Consider the following 19,087-nt stretch of genomic DNA (forward strand, 5'->3'; position numbering starts at 1 on the left):
AGGGCAACCAAAATGGTCAAAGGCCTGGAAACGATGCCTTATGAGGAATGGCTAAGGGAGCTGGGCATGTTTAGCCTGGAGAAGAGGAGGTTAAGGGGTGATATGATAGCCATGTTCAAATATATAAAAGGATGTCACATAGAGGAGGGAGAAAGGTTGTTTTCTGCTGCTCCAGAGAAGCGGACACGGAGCACTGGATCCAAAATACAAGAAAGAAGATTCCACCTAAACATTAGGAAGAACTTCCTGACAGTAAGAGCTGTTTGACAGTGGAATTTGCTGCCAAGGAGTGTGGTGGAGTCTCCTACTTTGGAGGTCTTTAAGCAGAGGCTTGACAACCATATGTCAGGAGTGCTCTGATGGTGTTTCCTGCTTGGCAGGGGGTTGGACTCAATGGCCCTTGTGGTCTCTTCCAACTCTATGATTCTATGATTCAAAGTGAAAGTCAGCATTCTGGTGGAAGCTCTGTGTGTGTATGTGTGTGTGAAAAATGCCACCTTAACCCATTTCTAAAATGTATTAATTTCCTTTCTATTGTAGCCCTGATAACTGGGATGCAGATAAGGACTCTAACTGTAATGGAATATGGGTGAGTCGTTGGAGGTTATATTTTGACATTTCCCACAGATGTTCAATTCCAATTTTGGAATCTGCCTATGTGAGTTTTTACTTCATGTGTTTTCAAAAGAATAGACTTCCCCAGATTAAGAATATGTCTGTAATGCCTCCACAGGTATTACCTTGGGGACAATCTTACCTTTAAAAAACTGCTATGAAAGTACTTCTAACTCTTTTGGATAGTGAAACTGTCTTACATAAGTAATCCTTATTTCAAAACTTGTGCAATCATGGGATACCAAAAAGCAACAAGGTGAGGGTAAAAACCTGGTTTATTTTATTTCAGTGATAGGTCTAGGAATCCTTGACACATGGCAAACCACTTATGAAAATGAAGAGGATTTCAAAAGGGCTTGTGAAATGGCCTTGGGATTTGCTGTTCAAAGAAAGAAAACCTCAGAGAATTACTGGGTCCTTGAGTGCATCTCTTTGGATGCTAGAAATTGTGTTTGCTACTACTGCTGCTGCTGCTGCTATTACTACTGCTGCTGCTACTACTACTATTGTTGATTTATTAAATTTGTATACCGCCCTTCATCCAAAGATCACAGAATGGTTTACAACAGAAGAATACAAAATGAGAATACAAAAGACATAATAAAACACAGACGAAAACAAACCAGTAGCCCCCCTCCCACAAATACATCTCAAAAGCCATAGAATGCTAATCAGGGAAACATTTTCGTCTGGCCCTCGAAGATATGTGACGAAGGCCACTATTTATGATACAATTATTTCATTATCAGGATTTTGATTTGGTTGTTTATATTTTTGGTTACTTACATGCTTATTTGTAAGCCACACTGAATAATTTTTGTTTTAATTTAGATTAGTTTTATTTATCTTATTACATTAGGAATCGGGGACGTGGCTAGCACTGTGGTCTGAACCACTGAGCCTCTTGGACTTGCCGTTCATAAAGTTGGCAGTTTGAATCCCCGTGATGGAACGAGCTCCTGTTGCTTTGTCCCAGCTCCTGCCAACCTAGCAGTTCGGAAGCACACCAGTACAAGTAGATAAATAGGTACCACTGAGGTGGGAAGGTTTCCCTGCACTCTGGTTTCCGTCACAGTGTGCCGTTGAGCCAGATGACCCGGAAAGCTGTCTGTGGACAAATGCCGGCTCCTTTGGCCTGAAGCGAGATGAGCACTGCAACCCCGTAGTCGCCTTTGACTGTCCAGGGGTCCTTTACCTATTTTTTCCACCTACATATAACATGTCTGGCTCATGCTATCCCTTTGTGTATGATAAAAGGAAGCCTCTTTGCCCATTCCTGTCATCATGGAAAAGTGATCCTCAGCTATTTGGGTCCCCCAAGTATTCATGTTGAGCTACTGCTCAACGTTTTCTAACTGGGTTGCCTGCATTTCATTGTGTTGCTGGAACAATTCCTGAAAGAAAAGGTGAATGTGCAAAACTTAATTGATGCTTCTCCTCTCTCTCCCTCTCTCTCTCTCTCTCTCTCTCTCTCTCTCTCTCTCTGTGTGTGTTCAGCTCCATGAGTTAATTTTCTTTTCTCATCCATTAGGGTGTTGATCCAAAAGATGGCATCGCCTATGAGCAGAAATTTTGTAAAGGTAATTTCTCTAATTTTAAAATACAGCTGAGAATATTGATTGCAAATTGCCCGATTCATTAAAATAATAATAATTCTAAAATATATTATGAAAAACAAAACAAAGGGAATGTATGAACATACTACAAATGAGGGTCATCGGTACAATCCTCGTGTTGTTGTCAGGGAAACCAAGCTCTGCAGGTGGGAAGTTAATTGGCCTGTGGTACTGGTGTCACAGGACACGGGTGGCACTGTGGGTTAAACCACAGAGCATAGGACTTGCCGATCAGAAGGTTGATGGTTTGAATCCCTGCAACGAGGTGAGCTCCCATTGCTCGGTCCCAGATCCTGCCAACCTAGCAGTTCAAAAGCACGTCAAGGGCAAGTAGATAAATAGGTACCACTCCGGCGGGAAGGTAAATGACATTTTTGTGCGCTGCTCTGGTTCGCCAGAAGAGGCTTAGTCATGCTGGCCACATGACCCGGAAGCTGTACCCTGCCTCCTTAGGCCAATAAAGCGAGATGAGGGCTGCAACCCCAGAGTCGGCCACGACTGGACCTAATGGTCAGGGTACCTTTTCCTTTACTGGTGTCACAATGCCTCCCACTCCCTACCCCAGAGTAGTTTTGCTTTTTGAAAAAAGAACAGTTTCTGTTTAAAGGCACTATATAAACCTTGTTTCACATTATAATAGGCAGGAAGAGCACTTCAAGTGTGGGAGAGAATCAGAGCTGTCAATCAGCCAGCATTTAAATGGAGGCTCACTTATAAAAGAAAAAGCCTTTGAATGTCCAAATTTATTCATTTTCTTATTGCAGAATTTGTTACCAGTGATTCTGCAAGAGCCAATGTTCCTGGGTTATATTATGTCGTCATAATCTCATGCATTTTTAGAAGGAAGCTGTGAATGAGTCTGTGAAATTGTGAACTTGATTTCTGGAAATTAGGATACTGCCATTCTGTCCTGCAGAGTGATGCAAATGACAAGAACCCATCACAGAACTAAGACAGGGTGGAAACTGGCTGAGGCAGACATACTTGGTTGGGCGGGCTGAGCTAAAAGCAGGGGTGCCGACTCCCCCCCACACACACACACACATGGGGGGGTGCATCATGTGACACTCAAGCGCTGGGCTGGGATGCAAGTGTATCCTGCTGTGATGCCAGCGTTTGTGTGCTGGGTAAGGAGGAAGTGGAACGGAGCCACAGGATTTTGGGGGGGGCAATCCCCCTCCTTGAAAATTTTGGGAGGGACTGAAGATCCCCTCAGTTCCCACTCTCCAGCGTGCTTGGCTGAAAGAGAAGCTCTATAGAAAGAGTTGGAAATTATTATTATTATTATTATTATTATTATTATTATTATTATTATTATTAGCCCGCCCATCTGGCTGGGCTTCCCCAGCCACTCTGGGTGGCTTCCAGCAAAATATTAAAATAAGGTAATGCATCAAACATTAAAATCTTCCCTGAACAGGGCTGCTTTCAGATGTCTTCTAAAAGTCAGGTAGTTGTTGCTCTCTTTGACATCTAATAGGAGGGCGTTCCACAGGGCGGGTGCCACTACTGAGAAGGCCCTCTGCCTGGTTCCCTGTAACTTGGCTTCTCACAGCGAGGGAACCGCCACAACTCATAGACCTCATGCTTCTGAATTCATATAAACAGCCTTGTTCTTCTGAATTCCGCTTCCTATTGCACATAACAATATGTTATTAATGTAATGTTGTTGCTGGCAGTCGTGGAGTTCTTTTACAGAGGCAACAATGTCTCGTAGGCAGTATATAAATTAGTGCACAGCAAAGCTCAAAACTGCACTTCCTCATCAAACACAAATTGATCTAATGATGGGGCCTGTACATGATGGAAATCACCCCTGAATAGAACTAACATGGACCTTCCACAAGGTCTATTCTTGTGCCGCCACTGATGTTTAGTAGCTGCTTGGCAAACACAAAGCCAGTTAGTCATTAAGGAGGGAGCAAAAGTTATACTTCTTCCAGATTTTAAAAAAGCCAGTTTCTTTGAACTGGTTCTCAGGGCACAGTAGGCCAAACTCCAGCGTAGGGAGCAAGGTTTCTAGGTCTCCAGAACTCTTTACGTTACACAAAGCAAGCTAATAAAGATGTGGCCCAATTGTGGGTTTTGGGAAGCATTTTCTCTCTCTTGTGGACTAGGAAGACTGCCTTGCTTTTTATGCGCCCTGAAATTGCAAGAGATGTTATCAGGCACCATCCATCTTTAAAGGCTGGGTGCAGTGAAGCAGTCAGTGTTTATGAGAAGCTTGTAATTTTGCCCTAATAGACCAAATTGAGAGCAATGCTCTCAATGCCCTGATTTCACTAAATGTTCCACTTTTATTGAACGTACTGCAGATAGTAAAAATTTATGTTGCTCCCAGCAGGGTCCACTTTAAAGTACCAATTCAAGCTTTAAAAGAAGCCTAATAGAAATTGGTCTAATTTAGCATGCACTTTTTGTAAACTTGATTGATGTGTCCATTTATTTTCGGGTTATTTATAGTGCAGAGGAAGTTAAAAATCTTATTTTAGGTTTGGAAATGAGCACAAATGGCCAAATCGTTGTTTTGATTGCTCTTTGTGTGCTGGAACTGCCATGTGGATTTTCTTAATGCAGTTGTGTTTTGTGCAGCATACGGGTTTGCAATGTGAGAAAAAAATAATTAAGCTTTTAAAATTATTAATTGTCTTCCATAGGCACAGAGTCCAAGGGAATCATTTTGTTGGGAGATTCAGCTGGGGCTCATTTTCACATCCCTCCTGAATGGGTGACAGCATCGCAAATGTCAGTGGTATGTCGTTTCAGCTGGTCATTGTACTGATCTCAGTTGGCCGTCCTATAATTCACTTTCTTCTCTATTACTAAGGGTGCCCATTATAACTGCCCTCTGTTATAAAGAGTGCCCATTGAGTGTCTATATATTTCTGGGGATGATCACTTTCAGCCACTGCTGTAATAATCATGGGAGGTTTTCAAGATATATTAAGAAACCAGAAACTCTTCTTTAGAAAGGAAAACATCTGCTCAGTTTATTAGTACCATGGATGTGTCTTGTTCCTCCCATCTTGGTTGGTTGGTTAAAATTATTTATAACCTGCTCTTCTTTCATCACACAATCCCAGAGCAAGAAACAACATTAAAATACAATAAAGCCATATTGCATTTAAATGCAACTTAATGTGAAAGCAGACAATATACTAACATTGTAACTACAGCAGCCAAGAGGTGGGGGGCGCCAATTTAACCAAATGCTTGGTTGAAATATCTACGGTTTTACCTGGTGTCAAACCTCCATCAGTGTTGGTGCTTCAGAGAGGAGGGCATTCCAGAATTGGGGTACCATTATTGAGAATGTCCTCTCACAAATCAATACATTGTATCTCAGAGAAGGGGCATCCTTCAGTGACTACAAAGTCTGGGCAGGTGTATAAGGAAGCGGGTGGTCTTTCAGGTATCTGGGTCTTTTGGCCATTATAGCTTCCCCCACAGGATACGGGTGGCGCTGTGGTCTAAACCACAGAGCCTAGGACTTGCCGATCAGAAGGTCGGCGGTTCAAATCCCCGTGACGGGGTGAGCTCCTGTTGTTTGGTCCCAGCTCCTGCCAACCTAGCAGTTCGAAAGCACGTAAAAGTGCAAGTAGATAAATAGGTACTGCTCCGGCGGGAAGGTAAACAGTGTTTCCGTGTGCTGCTCTGGTTCGCCAGAAGTGGCTTAGTCCTGCTGGCCACATGACCCGGAAGCTGTATGCCAGCTCCCTTGGCCAATAAAGCGAGATGAGCGCCGCAACACCAGAGTCAGTCACGACCGAACTTAATGGTCAGGGGTCCCTTTACCTTTAGCTTCCCCCACAAGTAACCACACTTCTGTTCTCATCTCAGATGTTCTTGTCTTCTGCTGTGCTGACTACAGAAGAAATACTACTTATCGCTAGTGAAATGTTCATCATTAGGGTCAGTAATAAATATTTGCAGGAGCCATTGACAACAGTGCCGTAGGCAGAAGACAGATTTGTGGGAAGCCCTTCAGCCAACATTTAGAGAACCCTTACGCCCTTCTGGTTTGGAAAACGAAAGTGTCTGTCATTCAAGAGGCCATGATGTTTCCTCTGCAGCCAAACATATGAGACAAGGAAAAGATGCAGGAAGGTGCACTCAAATGGTTTATGTGTCAGCTGTGTTTTCTTGGGGCGCCCTGTTCGGTTTGAACCAGGTCAATAACAACCAATAAGCTCATAGCCACCTTGTGCCTGGAGAAATCAGACTGTCCCATAACCACCATGATAACCATCTGAATAACATGTTCAAGAGACACCACTCAGCCCTCCAGAGAGGCTTTCGAGGGGTTTCCGGGGGGAAAGGGCACAGCAAATGTCCTTTCTGTGAAATTCCACTTGTCTAAAGTAAAAAAAAAAATTAAAAATCAGACAGCAGAACTATGCAAAGCCCTGGTTGACGACAAGCAATTAATGTTCATATTTTACGGGTGAGAGACACTAAGGGATTAGCCTAAGGCAAGCCAAGGCAGAGTGTTTTTGTTTACTTGCAATTTTTGTTTTTGTTATACAGTTGGGAGTCAGAAATGGTTGCCAATCTACTGCTAATCATCTAGGTAAAGCAACTTTCTGCCCACGACCACCACATGATGGCTTAAAAAGTGCTATTGATTTTCTTCCAAAAAAAGAGAGAGAGAGAGAAAAGAACTACCCAAGTGGCTTATTGAAAACTTCGAAGGGAAATTGGGAGGGAAAACTGCAATGCTAAAAGTAAATATTCAGCACCAATAATTATTGCTGCATTGTGGGCAGCATTCAAATTACAAGCCACATTGTTTGCAGTTTTAATTTTCTCTTTGGAGAGCCTTAACTGATTTAAATATTCGAGATTGGCTGTTGTTTTTCTTCGTTAATGCTTTATGAAAAAAAATGATTATAGGAATCACACTGATGACAGAGCAGGGGATGAGCATAATAAATCAGAGGCAGTGATAATTGAGATGATCATGCCTAATAAATGTGGTAACAATACTCAGGATAATGACAGTAATGACAATGAAGCATGAAAGTGATGTGCTCAAGCTAGCATTTTGGATTGTGTCAGCATTTCTTTTGCAAATCTTGGATGTTCACGTTTTTCAACTTCTCCACAAGTATTTTTCTCTGTGTTGCAAATGCCTTGTACAGTATTTTGAAACAATGCTTAGTCCTCAATGCTTAGACTTACCTCCATGCTCTGATCTCAGCCTTCCCAGTCCTCCTTTCCCCCTGATCCTTATTAATCTGCAGGACTCAGGAAGCTGTGGCCGAGGTGGGGAACCTCAGCTCCATGAACCAGATTTGGTTGCTAGGGTCTAAGCTTAGCCCTGGAATCTAGCCTAAATGCCAAGACTCAGTACAGTGGTACCTCGGGTTACAGACGCTTCAGGTTACAGACTCTGCTAACCCAGAAATAGTACCTTGGGTTAAGAACTTTGCTTCAGGATGAGAACAGAAATCGTGTGGCGGTGGCGCAGCGGCAGCGGGAGGACCCATTAGCTAAAGTGGTGCTTCAGGTTAAGAACAGTTTCAGCTTAAGAACGGACCTCCAGAACAAATTAAGTACTTAACCCAAGGTACCACTTACTGGAAAACATAAAGCGCTGTGGTATTTGCCACCACAGGCGCATGATGTCGTGGCTGATGTGAGGAGGACCAATAAAATGAACACAGGAGAGTGGTATTGGGTTGAATTAGGCCACAATTTTATTGATTACAGGTAAGGAAGGTAAACGGCGTTTCCGTGTGCTGCTCTGGTTCGCCAGAAGCGGCTTAGTCATGGTGGCCACATGACCCGGAAGCTGTACGCCGGCTCCCTCAGCCAATAAAGCGAGATGAGCGCCACAACCCCAGAGTCGGCCATGACTAGACCTAACGGTCAGGGGTCCCTTTACCTTTACCTTTAAGAGCAGGTTTGCCTAAGGCATTGGGTGTGTATTCAGCATCAGGCAGCCCACCTGCTGCCTGTTAGTAACCCAGTGAGGTCGACTGGGGAGTCAGGTGCCATGACCCCACACAGGCTGCCATTGGGAGAGGTGTATTGACCCATCAGTACCCACACAACTAAGGATCCAGCCCAATGCCTTTTCCACCAGAGTTGTGAAAGTTTCTATGAGGTAGACAGAAAGCTGCAAGCTGGCTAATTTGCTTGCAGGGGAAAATCCATCCCTGGCCCCGAATGCGGCAACCAAGTAGACCATATCAAGACCATATCCTTTCGCCAACTTGCCCGTGTCAGGATGGGCCCCTAACAGACTGGGTGGGTGGGTAGAAAATCCTGCAACAGTCAGCAAAGAGGGTCTGGCTGCCATCTTGAATGTGGCAGGGGAAGGCAGGGCACGACCCCTGTGTCCCTGACCTGACTGGCCGTGCAACCCAGGCTTGCTCCAAGTGGAGGGTCCAGCGTGGTTCCACAGGAAAATGGTAGCCCTCTGGGAAGGGCCATAGCCGTGCTGTGTAGCAAACACCGCTCCCCCCGGAGCCCTACAGGGGTGGGGCCAGATAAGGATCTGGCCCAAAAGGACAATAAAAGTTACCCACCCCTTAGATAGTGCTCAGGATGGCACCAAGCCAGGAGGGCAGCCAGGAGGGTGGTGCCTCGCAAGACGAAAAGAATCCGTTCTGTGATTCTCTTCGTCTAGCGTTTTTTTCGTCTTGCAAAGCAAGCCCATTGAAGGATTAGCAGATTAGCGCTATTAGCGGCTTTTAGCGGCTTATCTGCTGATCGGATCAGCTGATAAGCGGCTTAGCGGCTTAGAAAATGGGGGGGGGAGGAAAAAAAACCCGCAGGAACTCACAAGACATTGTCGTCTTGCGAAGCAAGCCCATAGGAAATTCGTTTTGCGAAGCACCTACAAAACGGAAAACTCTTTCGTCTAGCGAGTTTTCCGTCTTGCGAGGCATTCGTCTTGCGGGGCACCACTGTACTCAAGATGTAGCTGATCTCTAGGAATAAAATCTCAAAGGAAGGGGTTTGTGATTAAGTCCTCCTCCCAAAAAGAAATACATATATTTTCCATGTCTGATCTACAATTCTTGATAACTAATTTGTTTATAGCCTATAGCTGTGTCCTATTAACTGCATTTAAACTGCTTGAACTTCATATTACATTAAAAGCTAGTATGACAAGAATAATAAAGTTTATTGCCAATGTTCTGGGCATGGAAGCCCATTATTGTAACCCACCATGAGACGACTGGGTGAAGGGCAAGTACAGAAAATAAAACCCATCCTGATTTCTTAATCTCTTTTATAGAAGGCATTTTCCAACCTTCCTGAGGCTTTTGCCAATGAGCTCGACTGGCCTCAATTTTCTGGAGCAACCGGATTCCTCAATTCCACAATTGGGTGTGTAAGCTAAGTCACCAGAAACTCAGGAATGAATGGTTGTGGAGAAAATGTTTTGTGTTCAGATGGAAGTTCTGGAGTGTTGCCATGCCCTCTGCTTCTGATGTTTCCTAAAAATTATGATTCTCCCATTCCACAATAAATGCATATGCTAACACATTGTTTCATGGTTCCCAGACCAAACTTTCTTGTTCGTTTTCCTTCATACTTACCTTCAAGCCCAAACAACACAACTGCAGCCCATAGATCCATCTCCCAGCGAAAGCAATGGTGGGAAGCTATGTTTTAAAGGGATGCACAGCTGGACTGCAGGCGTTTGTGTGTGTGTGTGCTTTCTCTTCCCCACTCACTCTCTTTGTCGCTGTAGCTCCCTTCCCCCAGGCAGTTTCTTTCAATATGAGCTCCCTCCTTTTAATCATTGGAGAGATAGTAGAGGGGAATCCTTAATGAAATCCAAAAGCTTCAGCCCCTTGACTCCACATTTTTAGTCAAATCATGGTCCTTCTGCAAGCCTCTAAAAACAATCACTTTGGAGTGGTGTGTCACGGAAGGTCAATTATTCATTTCGGATTGTTGTAATCTACTCTGGAATCCGCTGGTGAATGGTGGGTGGGGTTGTTGTAATAATAATAATAATAATAATAATAATAATAATAATAATAATAATAATAAATACACTTCTGAATTTTCATGAGGGCTTAAAGAAAAATCACAAAGTCTTGTGGAAATGTGATTAAGACTTAAGACTGGAGAAATAAGAAGCTGAGCGAAGCTGAAATTGACAGATTTGTCCATTCTTTTTTCCACATGTCAATTCTGACCCTGCTTAAACAAAGTATGGCAGCTTAAATGAGTGGTTTTCATCCAAATGGTAGTTTTCGTTCCCAAGAGTAATTACCTTCGAAATTCAGCTCCAACTTAATTACTTTCCATTTGTTTCATCCTGATGTTCTTTCCCAATGTCACTGTTCTGAAATAGCCTCTATTTTTAATCTGTGGGATCTATTATTCCTTCTGTTCCCAAATCTGTCCACTTGTCTAAGATGACAAAGCAATGTTTAGAGACAAGGTTTCCTTGGTTCAACTGTCTCCTAATTACTTCTTTGCAATTGCTAAGGCAGTTTTGTTAATGTTCCATAAACTCCTGATTCCTGGGCAATTTATCTTTCTTAGTTCATAAGACTGTTTGCCCCATCTCCTTTTCAATCATATAAAAAGCTAGGTTTTTCATTCTTTGTGTGAAGAAGGCTTTATTGGGAACAAACAGGATCATATATACTGTATTGGCCTGAATATAAGCCACACTCCCCGCCCCCCAAATTCCGACCATGAAAAGTGCAGCTTCAATTTGTGACCTTACAAAAATTGGTTTTTACGATATCGCTGCAAAAACAGACATACGATAAAACAGAACAAAAAAAAAATTATTGCCAGTTTGCGAGCTTGAGACTGTTGTGCAATTACCGTAATTCTAATGTCATTCATCACTTTCCCCGTATTTTACAGTGCAGTATTGATTTTTTATTTGCATTTACGGTGCTACGAACAGGTGCTTAACCCACTTGTGGGTCGTCTCTTGTACCCGTAGGATTTTCTTCTACATTTGCCATTTACAGGTGTGAGAATTTTAAGGGAGTGGCTTATATTCAGGTATTGTCTTTTTTTTTCTTCCCTCCCCCCCTGAATTTTAAAGGTGCGGCTTATTTAAGGGCACGGCTTATATTCGGCCCAATACTGTAGATGTTCTATTGTTTGTTTAGGAATTGTGGTTGTCTAGAGTAGTTATTTATACTTTCTAAGAAGTGGGGCTGTCAGATATAAGAAACTATTTATAAGATGGTCCAGGCTTCTTAATGATGCAAAGCTTTTACAGTTTGGACTTTACAATTTCACCCTCATTTTGGCCTCAATGTGAAATAGCAGTGACATTGCTTAGTCTGGGTTCGCCTGACTGCTTGGAGAAACCATCAGTGGAGTAAACCAGTGCTTTTAAGCTTTTCTGTTTCTTGAAAAATGCATCCTCAAAATTATTTCCTTTTTGTCTCTCTTGATTCTTTATCTAGATTTTTTTAAAGCCTCCTTGCCCCCCAAGGTTCAGGGTAGAAAACAACACTGAAGTAGAATTCAGTGTAGCACTAAAGTAATCATTCTCTCAGCATAAGGATTTCTGCTTGCACAAGGGAATGTTATATCCCCCTCATCTCTTATGCACCCCCTAAATATGTTCTGGGGTTCTCCCAACCCTCTGGAGCAGATTTGGGGAGGGGGGTGCACACAGGAAGCGGAGGGAGGAAATTCCTGTTGTGCAAGCAGAGATCCTTTTGCTGATGAGGCTCATTATTAAAATACTGCCCACAGCATCTAAAAATCAATGAATTTATCACCTTTAAAATATTAGTAACTGTAAAATAACCCCCTAGTAATTCCCTGCTCACTTGTGCCCACTAAATGCTTATATACAATTTCTGGAAGATATTCAGGCTTCTCCTCCCTCAGTGGGAACAAGCCATCTGTTCTTTCTGGATCCTTATTGCCTTATCTCACAATTAATAATGCCCAAAGGGAGATATAAGCAAACAAGCCTATTGCACTTATTGACCCTCCACAATAAGGATAAGTGAAGGTCCAGCCTGCGACAGTTGTGCCTGTCTCGTCCATGGTCCCTGCTCATGGTTCATTTCAGGTGATGTGTTGAGAACCGGAGTGATGCAGAAGCTAGATTGTTTTGTGTACTGTGCCCAAACCCTGGCTGTGCTGGACACACCATTGTACAGCTCTTCCAATGGAAGCAGTAGACTTGGTTTATATCCTTCCACTAATAGCATCCTTTTCCTCCAAACATCCCTTTGTAAGCCTTGGATAACAATGGAATCGTGAAGTTGCTCCAAGAAGTTTCCAGAAACATCAAATGTACAAACATTGCACCCTTGATTGTAAGTTGTAGATGTAAATAACTTGTGGTTCTAACATTTATAAATACGGTGCGTCACTATGCCCTTTGCCACGCAGATGGAGTGCAGGTGAGATTGCAACAAAGATAAAGCACAACTGAACTTTATGAACCACAACTGAAACTTGGCTTTCAGTTCATTGCGCAAGTGCAGCAGCTCAGCAGCGTTAAAGGCCTTTGGGCTAGGGCCTCCCGATATAATCAACAACAGATCTTTTCAGGGAGATCCCATCTAGCTTTTTTGCTTTGGAGCCAAACACACATTTGGAATGAATGAACAATCACTCCAGTAAATAACAGCCAGGTCACAGGCCTTGTGCCTTTTTTGTTTGCTAACAGTGCTGACTAAGTAATTTGTTCTCTTCAGGAGATGTTACAAAAGTACTGCAACACTGAATAATCATCTTTGGTTGCCTTGCTTCCCAGTGTAGACTGATCAGAGCTATCTCCCAAAACTTGACCCCCACCCCGACTTAGGTAAGAAAATGTAACTCCCCCTCTTAAAGGGACATGAAGATGTGATCAATTCAGGTATTTCAGCTCAGCTCTGAAACTCATGGATTGGCCACTGGACAAGTCATTATCATGCCATCTAATCCATCTCACAGTATGGCCATGAGGCTAAAATGGGGGTGTTCTATCAAGACCATTTAGTCATAAAAGCTCCTCTCCCCAAATAAGTGACCTGAAAGTCCTCTGCACTGTATCTTTGCAATTCTTGATCTGATATTTTATTTGCATGCCATGCCTTCACTAAACCAGAGTTCTGTTAACTTTGTTTCAGAGGCTGGACAGAGTCGCTGTACCTATATTTACGAAAAAGAAACCGCTGCAACCATCGAGATTACCAGAACATTTCCAAAAATGGTACCTTGTTTGGTCTTCACCCACACCGGTGCACATTCATTCACCATGAGTAGAAGCTGTTGAACAGCAAGGCTGGGGGAAGGGGGATGCAGATTGAGCAGTATAGAAACCTCATCATTCTTGTTTCTAGGGAAGGCATGCAGTAGGCTAAGGCCCAGGTTTAATTCTTGTCATCTTTAGGTAGGGCTGGGAAAGAGCTCTGTCTGAAACCTTGAAGAGTCACTGCAACTCAGTAAAGACAATACTGCGCTAGACTGAATCACTGGCTCAATCTAAGAAGGTATCCTATATTCCTATGGCTGGCTGGCTGGCTAACTATTAGCAAACACACAAATACGTAGGAGTCAGGATTAAAAACAACAACAATACATTGCCTAGAATCATCCTTCAAATATGTCACTGGACATAGTGGTAACAGACACTGGTAAAAGGTAAAGGTAAAGGGACCCCTGACCATTAGGTCCAGTCGTGGCCAACTCTGGGTTTGCGGCACTCATCTCGCTTTACTGGCCGAGGGAGCACGCATACAGCTTCCGGGTCATGTGGCCAGCATGACTAAGCTGCTTCTGGCGAACCAGAGCAGCGCACGGAAACACTGTTTACCTTCCCGCTGGAGTGGTACCTTTTTATCTACTTGCACTTTGACGTGCTTTCAAACTGCTAGGTTGGCAGGAGCAGGGACCGAGCAACGGGAGCTCACCCCGTCGCGGGGATTCGAACCGCGGACCTTCTGATTGGCAAGCCCTAGGCTCTGTGGTTTAACCCACAGCACCACCCGCGTCCTAACAGACACTGGTACGCATACTAAAACATTCCCATTGAAGTTTGCTGGACACACCAGCATCTTCTTCAGCAACATAAAGTGGGTGCGTTTTCTTCTCATTCTTCCAAATATAGATGCACTGGCTGGGACAGATTTTCCTTGTAATTAATTCATGCCACTTGATAGTTCAGGAAAGAAGGTATAACGCCTCAGACAGGCAGCCTTCTGCTTATTGAAAACGCTGTACCCTGGATACATATGGCTTGAGCTGCAAATAGCCACATATAAGCTCCAGGAATGATCAGCTAGTCTTCACTGATAGAAAGCCTGTCCTCCGCCTGATTATTTTCAGCTCATTCCAGGGTAGTCGGGGACAGGGTGCCTTCAGCTGTTCATGTATTCCTAGCATATGTGATTGATGGGGAGCCGCTTCCTGAACTCATTTCCCCACGTCTCAGGATAGGGTTTCTCACCTGTACTTTTATCACATTCTGTGATGATGTGTTTTGTCTTGGATCCGAATAATGTAACTGTTAATGAATGTTCTGGCCCATTAAACATTAGGAAGGCAGATATTTCACGGCAGCCATTGAGTACCATTGGAAGCAGGAAAACGTTATCTTAATCTCGGCTGCCTTGGGGAATCCTAGTTCACCTGGAGTTTCTTTGCAACTTTAAATTGTTATACCTTCTTTATGGTTTGGCAGGAGCTGGGACTGAACAACGGGAGCTCACCCCGTCGCGGGGATTCGAACCGCTGACCTTCCGATCAGCAAGACCAAGGCTCAGTGGTTTAGACCACAGCGCCACCCACGTCCCTAGCAGTTCGAAAGCATGTCCAAGTGCAAGTAGATAAATAGGTACCACTCTGGCGGGAAGGTAAACAGCGTTTCTGTGTGCTGCTCTGGTTCACCAGAAGCAGCTTGGTCATGCTGGCCACATGACCCGGAAGCTGTATGTCGGCTCCCTCGGCCTGTAAAGCGAGATGTGTGCCGCAACCCCAGAGTCGTTCACGACTGAACTTAACTGTCAGGAGTCCTTTTTTCTTTATGGTTTGGAGGAGCAAAAGTTTCATTCAACAATAAGATAAGGCCAGTTCACAGCCAGACTGTTCTAGCATACAAGTCTAACAGTATCTTTTCTCATTCCCTGCCAAGCTTCTGTCTGTCTGGCTACCTCCCCATCCGTTCATCCACGAATGACTTGCAAACGTTCAAGGCCTTCTAGGGCAATTGGCATTAATCATGTTTGCCATGGCTTTTCAGCAAAATAATTGGCTGCAGGTAGCAAAATACATTTGCAGATGCAAAAAATGTGCCTTGAGAATAGGTGGTGGGCAACTTGGGGCTTTTGTTTCCAAAAGCTGATAATCAGAGACTGCTTATTACGGTCAATGTGATACAGGCTGCTAGATTGTAATGGAAAGGGGTAGATTCTACCTTGTGTCTTCAGTTTACTGTGAACTGAGGCACCATAGTTTCTCTCAACTGATTCCCTCAGGTCCTTTCATCTGCCTTCCCTGTCTGCCATAGTCAGCAGTACTTTGGGTTTTCTGAATAACCGCTGGGGAGAGATGGGTCACGTGACCTGGGGAAGGGGTAAGGAAAGGAGTGCAGCCTTACCGCTTGCTTGCCTGGTTGATGTGAAGCTGCTGGGAGGGATATCTGGGTTGCTGCCTGAGAACCCTAGTAGGTTATGGGAAGTTGGCTTCCTTCAGTTGGGAAGTAGTAGGTCCAGCTTTCCAGCTAGGCATGATCCCCCAAAGTTAATCACAATTCACTCAAATCTCACCAGTTTCAAGCGGACCTTATTTCATTGGATGTTTCATGCCTTTCACAAGTCTTGTTACTTAAGCTGTGTTAAATTCTCTTTTATTCATTGCCTTTGATCATCTAGGTGGCTCTTCCCAAAACGTCCTAGAGCTTGTCAAGAGGTAAATAGTTAATGGGGGGATTGAGCTATTTGATCCATAGTTTAAATAGCTAGCTGCAGGACAATGCAAGGCCCCAGCCACGCCACCATCACTTTGCTACTTGAAAGTCCAAATGCACTATGCAAACATTCAGAGGCTGAGATTCCATTTGGCTAACATGACAATAGTTGTTGCTTGATGTATCCTCCATGAATTTGTCCAATCCTGTTCATAGTTAATGTTTTAATGTCTAATATGTTAAAGCCATCCAAACCAGTGGTTTTCATCTCTGAAGTAGCTTGAGAGTTCCTTTGCCTAAATCTATTTGGGGAAGGGCTATAGCTCAGTGGTTGGCCAACTGCTTGAACCAAGGTTCAATCCCTGGCATCTCCAGGTTAGTCTGAGAAAAGCTGCAGCTTGAATCCCTGGAGTACCACACAGTTGACAATACTGAATTAGATGGCAGCGGTGCCAACTTGAATAAAATATTGGGGCGGGGGCAGGTAAACCCCACCCCACACAATTGATCACATGACATGGTCACACATTTTAATAATAATAATAATAATAATAATTATAATACAGTGGTACCTCGGGTTAAGTACCTAATTCGTTCTGGAGGTCCGTTCTTAACCTGAAACTGTTCTTAACCTGAAGCACCACCACTCCCGCTGCTGCCGCACTGCCGGAGCATGATTTCTGTTCTCATCCTGAAGCAAAGTTCTTAACCCGAGGTACTAATTCTGGGTTAGTGGAGTCCGTAACCTGAAGCGTATGTAACCTGAGGTGCCACTGTAATAATAATTTATTTATACCCTGCCCATCTGGCTGGGCTTCCCCATCCACTCTGGGTGGCTTCCAACAAAATATTAAAATACAGTATTGCACCAAACATTAAAAGTTTCCCTAAACAGGGCTGCCTTCAGATGTCTTCTAAAAGTCTGGTAGTTGTTTTTCTCTTTGACATCTGGTGGGAGGGCATTCCACAGGGTGGGTGCCACCACTGTAACTTGGCTTCTCGCAGTGAGGGAAGGTCCTCGGCGATGGACCTCAGTGTCCGGGCAGAACGATGGGGTATGACAATGATAATGCCCGTCAACTTTGGATGCCCCCGGGCCCCACAAATACTTAATTGGGGGGCAAAGACCCCTTGGCCCCTAGGAGTTGGCTCCTATAACTGGTGGTGTGACCTTACCGGGTCCCTATTGGGAAAGCTGTGTATATGTCATAGTATATGTCATAGTGCACATAGTAAGTACATGCTTACTATGAGAAGCTGCTATGTTAAAGAAAAACTAAGTGTCCCTCCCATGGCACAATGGGTGAGTGCGTATGGCTGTTAACCGGAAGGTTGGTGGTTCAAGGCCACCCAGGGATGGCTGTGGGCCTTGAAGGTGGTTGGAGTAGAAAACCCTCAGGATCCCTTCCAACTCTACAGTTCTTTGATTCTATTATTATCATTGTCATCACCAGTTGTCATTGGTTATATTGATGAGCAGCGTGATCTTAAAGCCTCATCTATTTGCTGTAAACCCTTATAAAATTATATTGCATTAGTAAGTTTTGTGTAATAGGAACGTACTGTACGTTGTTATAGAGGGAAAGAGAGGGTTATATCTAAGTCATACTCAGAGTAGACCTACTTAAATCAGTGGACCTAAGTTAGACATGTCCATTTATTTCATTGGATCTGCTCTGAGTTAGATACAACCCAGAGAGAATTGTTCATGCTATGAGTAGAATTTTAACACTGAGTTTTCATTTATCTTTTATTTCCAGCTTGGCAAGAAGTCAACAGTTTGACAAGCCTGCAATAGTTATCTTTTCAATGATTGGAAATGACGTCTGCAATGGGTAAGGTTTTAAGAAAATATAACATTGGGTATATCTCCATTACACTTAAACTAATTTAATAGTCATTTCCCCCTTCCCAGAGAACTCCGGAAATTATAGTTCTCTAAACAAGAATATTGAGGGTTCTTGGGGGAGGGGGGGAATGTACAGCGGTACCTTGGTTTTAGAACAGCTTAGTTTATGAACAACTTGGATTAAGAACGCTACAAACCCGGAAGTAGGTGTTTTGATTTGTGAATTTTGCCTTGGAATAAGAACATGTTTCGCTTCCTGTTGAGTGTGTTCCATTTGTAAATTGAATCCCCCGCTGCTATAGGAAAGCACGCCTTGGTTTAAGAACACTTTGGTTTAAGAACGGACTTCCAGAACAGATTAAGTTGGTAAACCAAGGTACCACTGCATGTAAAAAGCATGATAGTTAAACAGGTGTAAAAACCAATATATGCAGGGCACATTTTAATTATCATTTGTGTAACATCCTTGATAGAATTATCTGGATCTTGTTGGTGTGGGGACACACAAGCGCTCATGTGTACATTCTGGTATATTTAAATTGTTCATGCATGTATGCATTCTACTGTTTTTATAACTAAATTGTTTACTTCTGCAGAGAGAGAGAGAAGGTGGAGAGATGGGGAGGGATAGTTTATGACTATTTTTTCAGGATGTTTCCTGGCTATGGCATTTCAGTCATTTTGTTCTGCTGAAATACCGCTACTACTTTTTGTTAGAAAAATTACTCTAACGAACAAAACATCAAACTAAAGTAGTACTAAAGACAGTCATAAACAGAAATAATAAAACTACAAGATAATAAAAAATAATTGTAATAATCATAAAAAGCTTTAGAAAGAATGAGTGGCGTAAAATATATTCTATACTGGAATACGAGCTTAATATTTGTATCCAGATACACCAAATATTCATGAATGTTCCCAAATAAACTCATATTTAGTGAGAATGTGCCAATCATGAGATTGTTTGGTTATATAAATGACAGGCAGCCCACAAGTAGAAGCAGTTTAATAATAACAACAATAACAGTAGTACTGAGGTATTAGTTACCATAATAGAAGATTTACATTGTGCAGTGGTTTGCTACTATGTCAAAAGCTCAATATTGTGAGTCTAAATAGCTAGTCAGTAATGCTTGACATTGGCTGAGCTGC

The 19,087-nt window shown here is 43.2% G+C and overlaps 1 protein-coding gene across 1 annotated transcript in view; it reads left to right on the forward strand.

Annotated features, from left to right (window-relative positions):
• Positions 1-19,087, forward strand: part of AOAH (acyloxyacyl hydrolase) — a 101,266-nt gene that overhangs the window by 58,483 nt on the left and 23,696 nt on the right. Inside the window, exons 10-16 of the mRNA XM_082192851.1 lie at positions 541-589; positions 2,147-2,195; positions 4,889-4,983; positions 9,481-9,572; positions 13,307-13,389; positions 16,049-16,085; positions 17,844-17,918. Of these exons, the coding sequence (XP_082048977.1) occupies positions 541-589; positions 2,147-2,195; positions 4,889-4,983; positions 9,481-9,572; positions 13,307-13,389; positions 16,049-16,085; positions 17,844-17,918 (480 nt within the window). The remainder of the gene's footprint in view (positions 1-540; positions 590-2,146; positions 2,196-4,888; positions 4,984-9,480; positions 9,573-13,306; positions 13,390-16,048; positions 16,086-17,843; positions 17,919-19,087) is intronic.

This window comes from Podarcis vaucheri (genome assembly GCF_965113315.1).
Source record: "Podarcis vaucheri genome assembly, chromosome: 12".
Lineage (NCBI taxonomy): Eukaryota > Metazoa > Chordata > Lepidosauria > Squamata > Lacertidae > Podarcis > Podarcis vaucheri.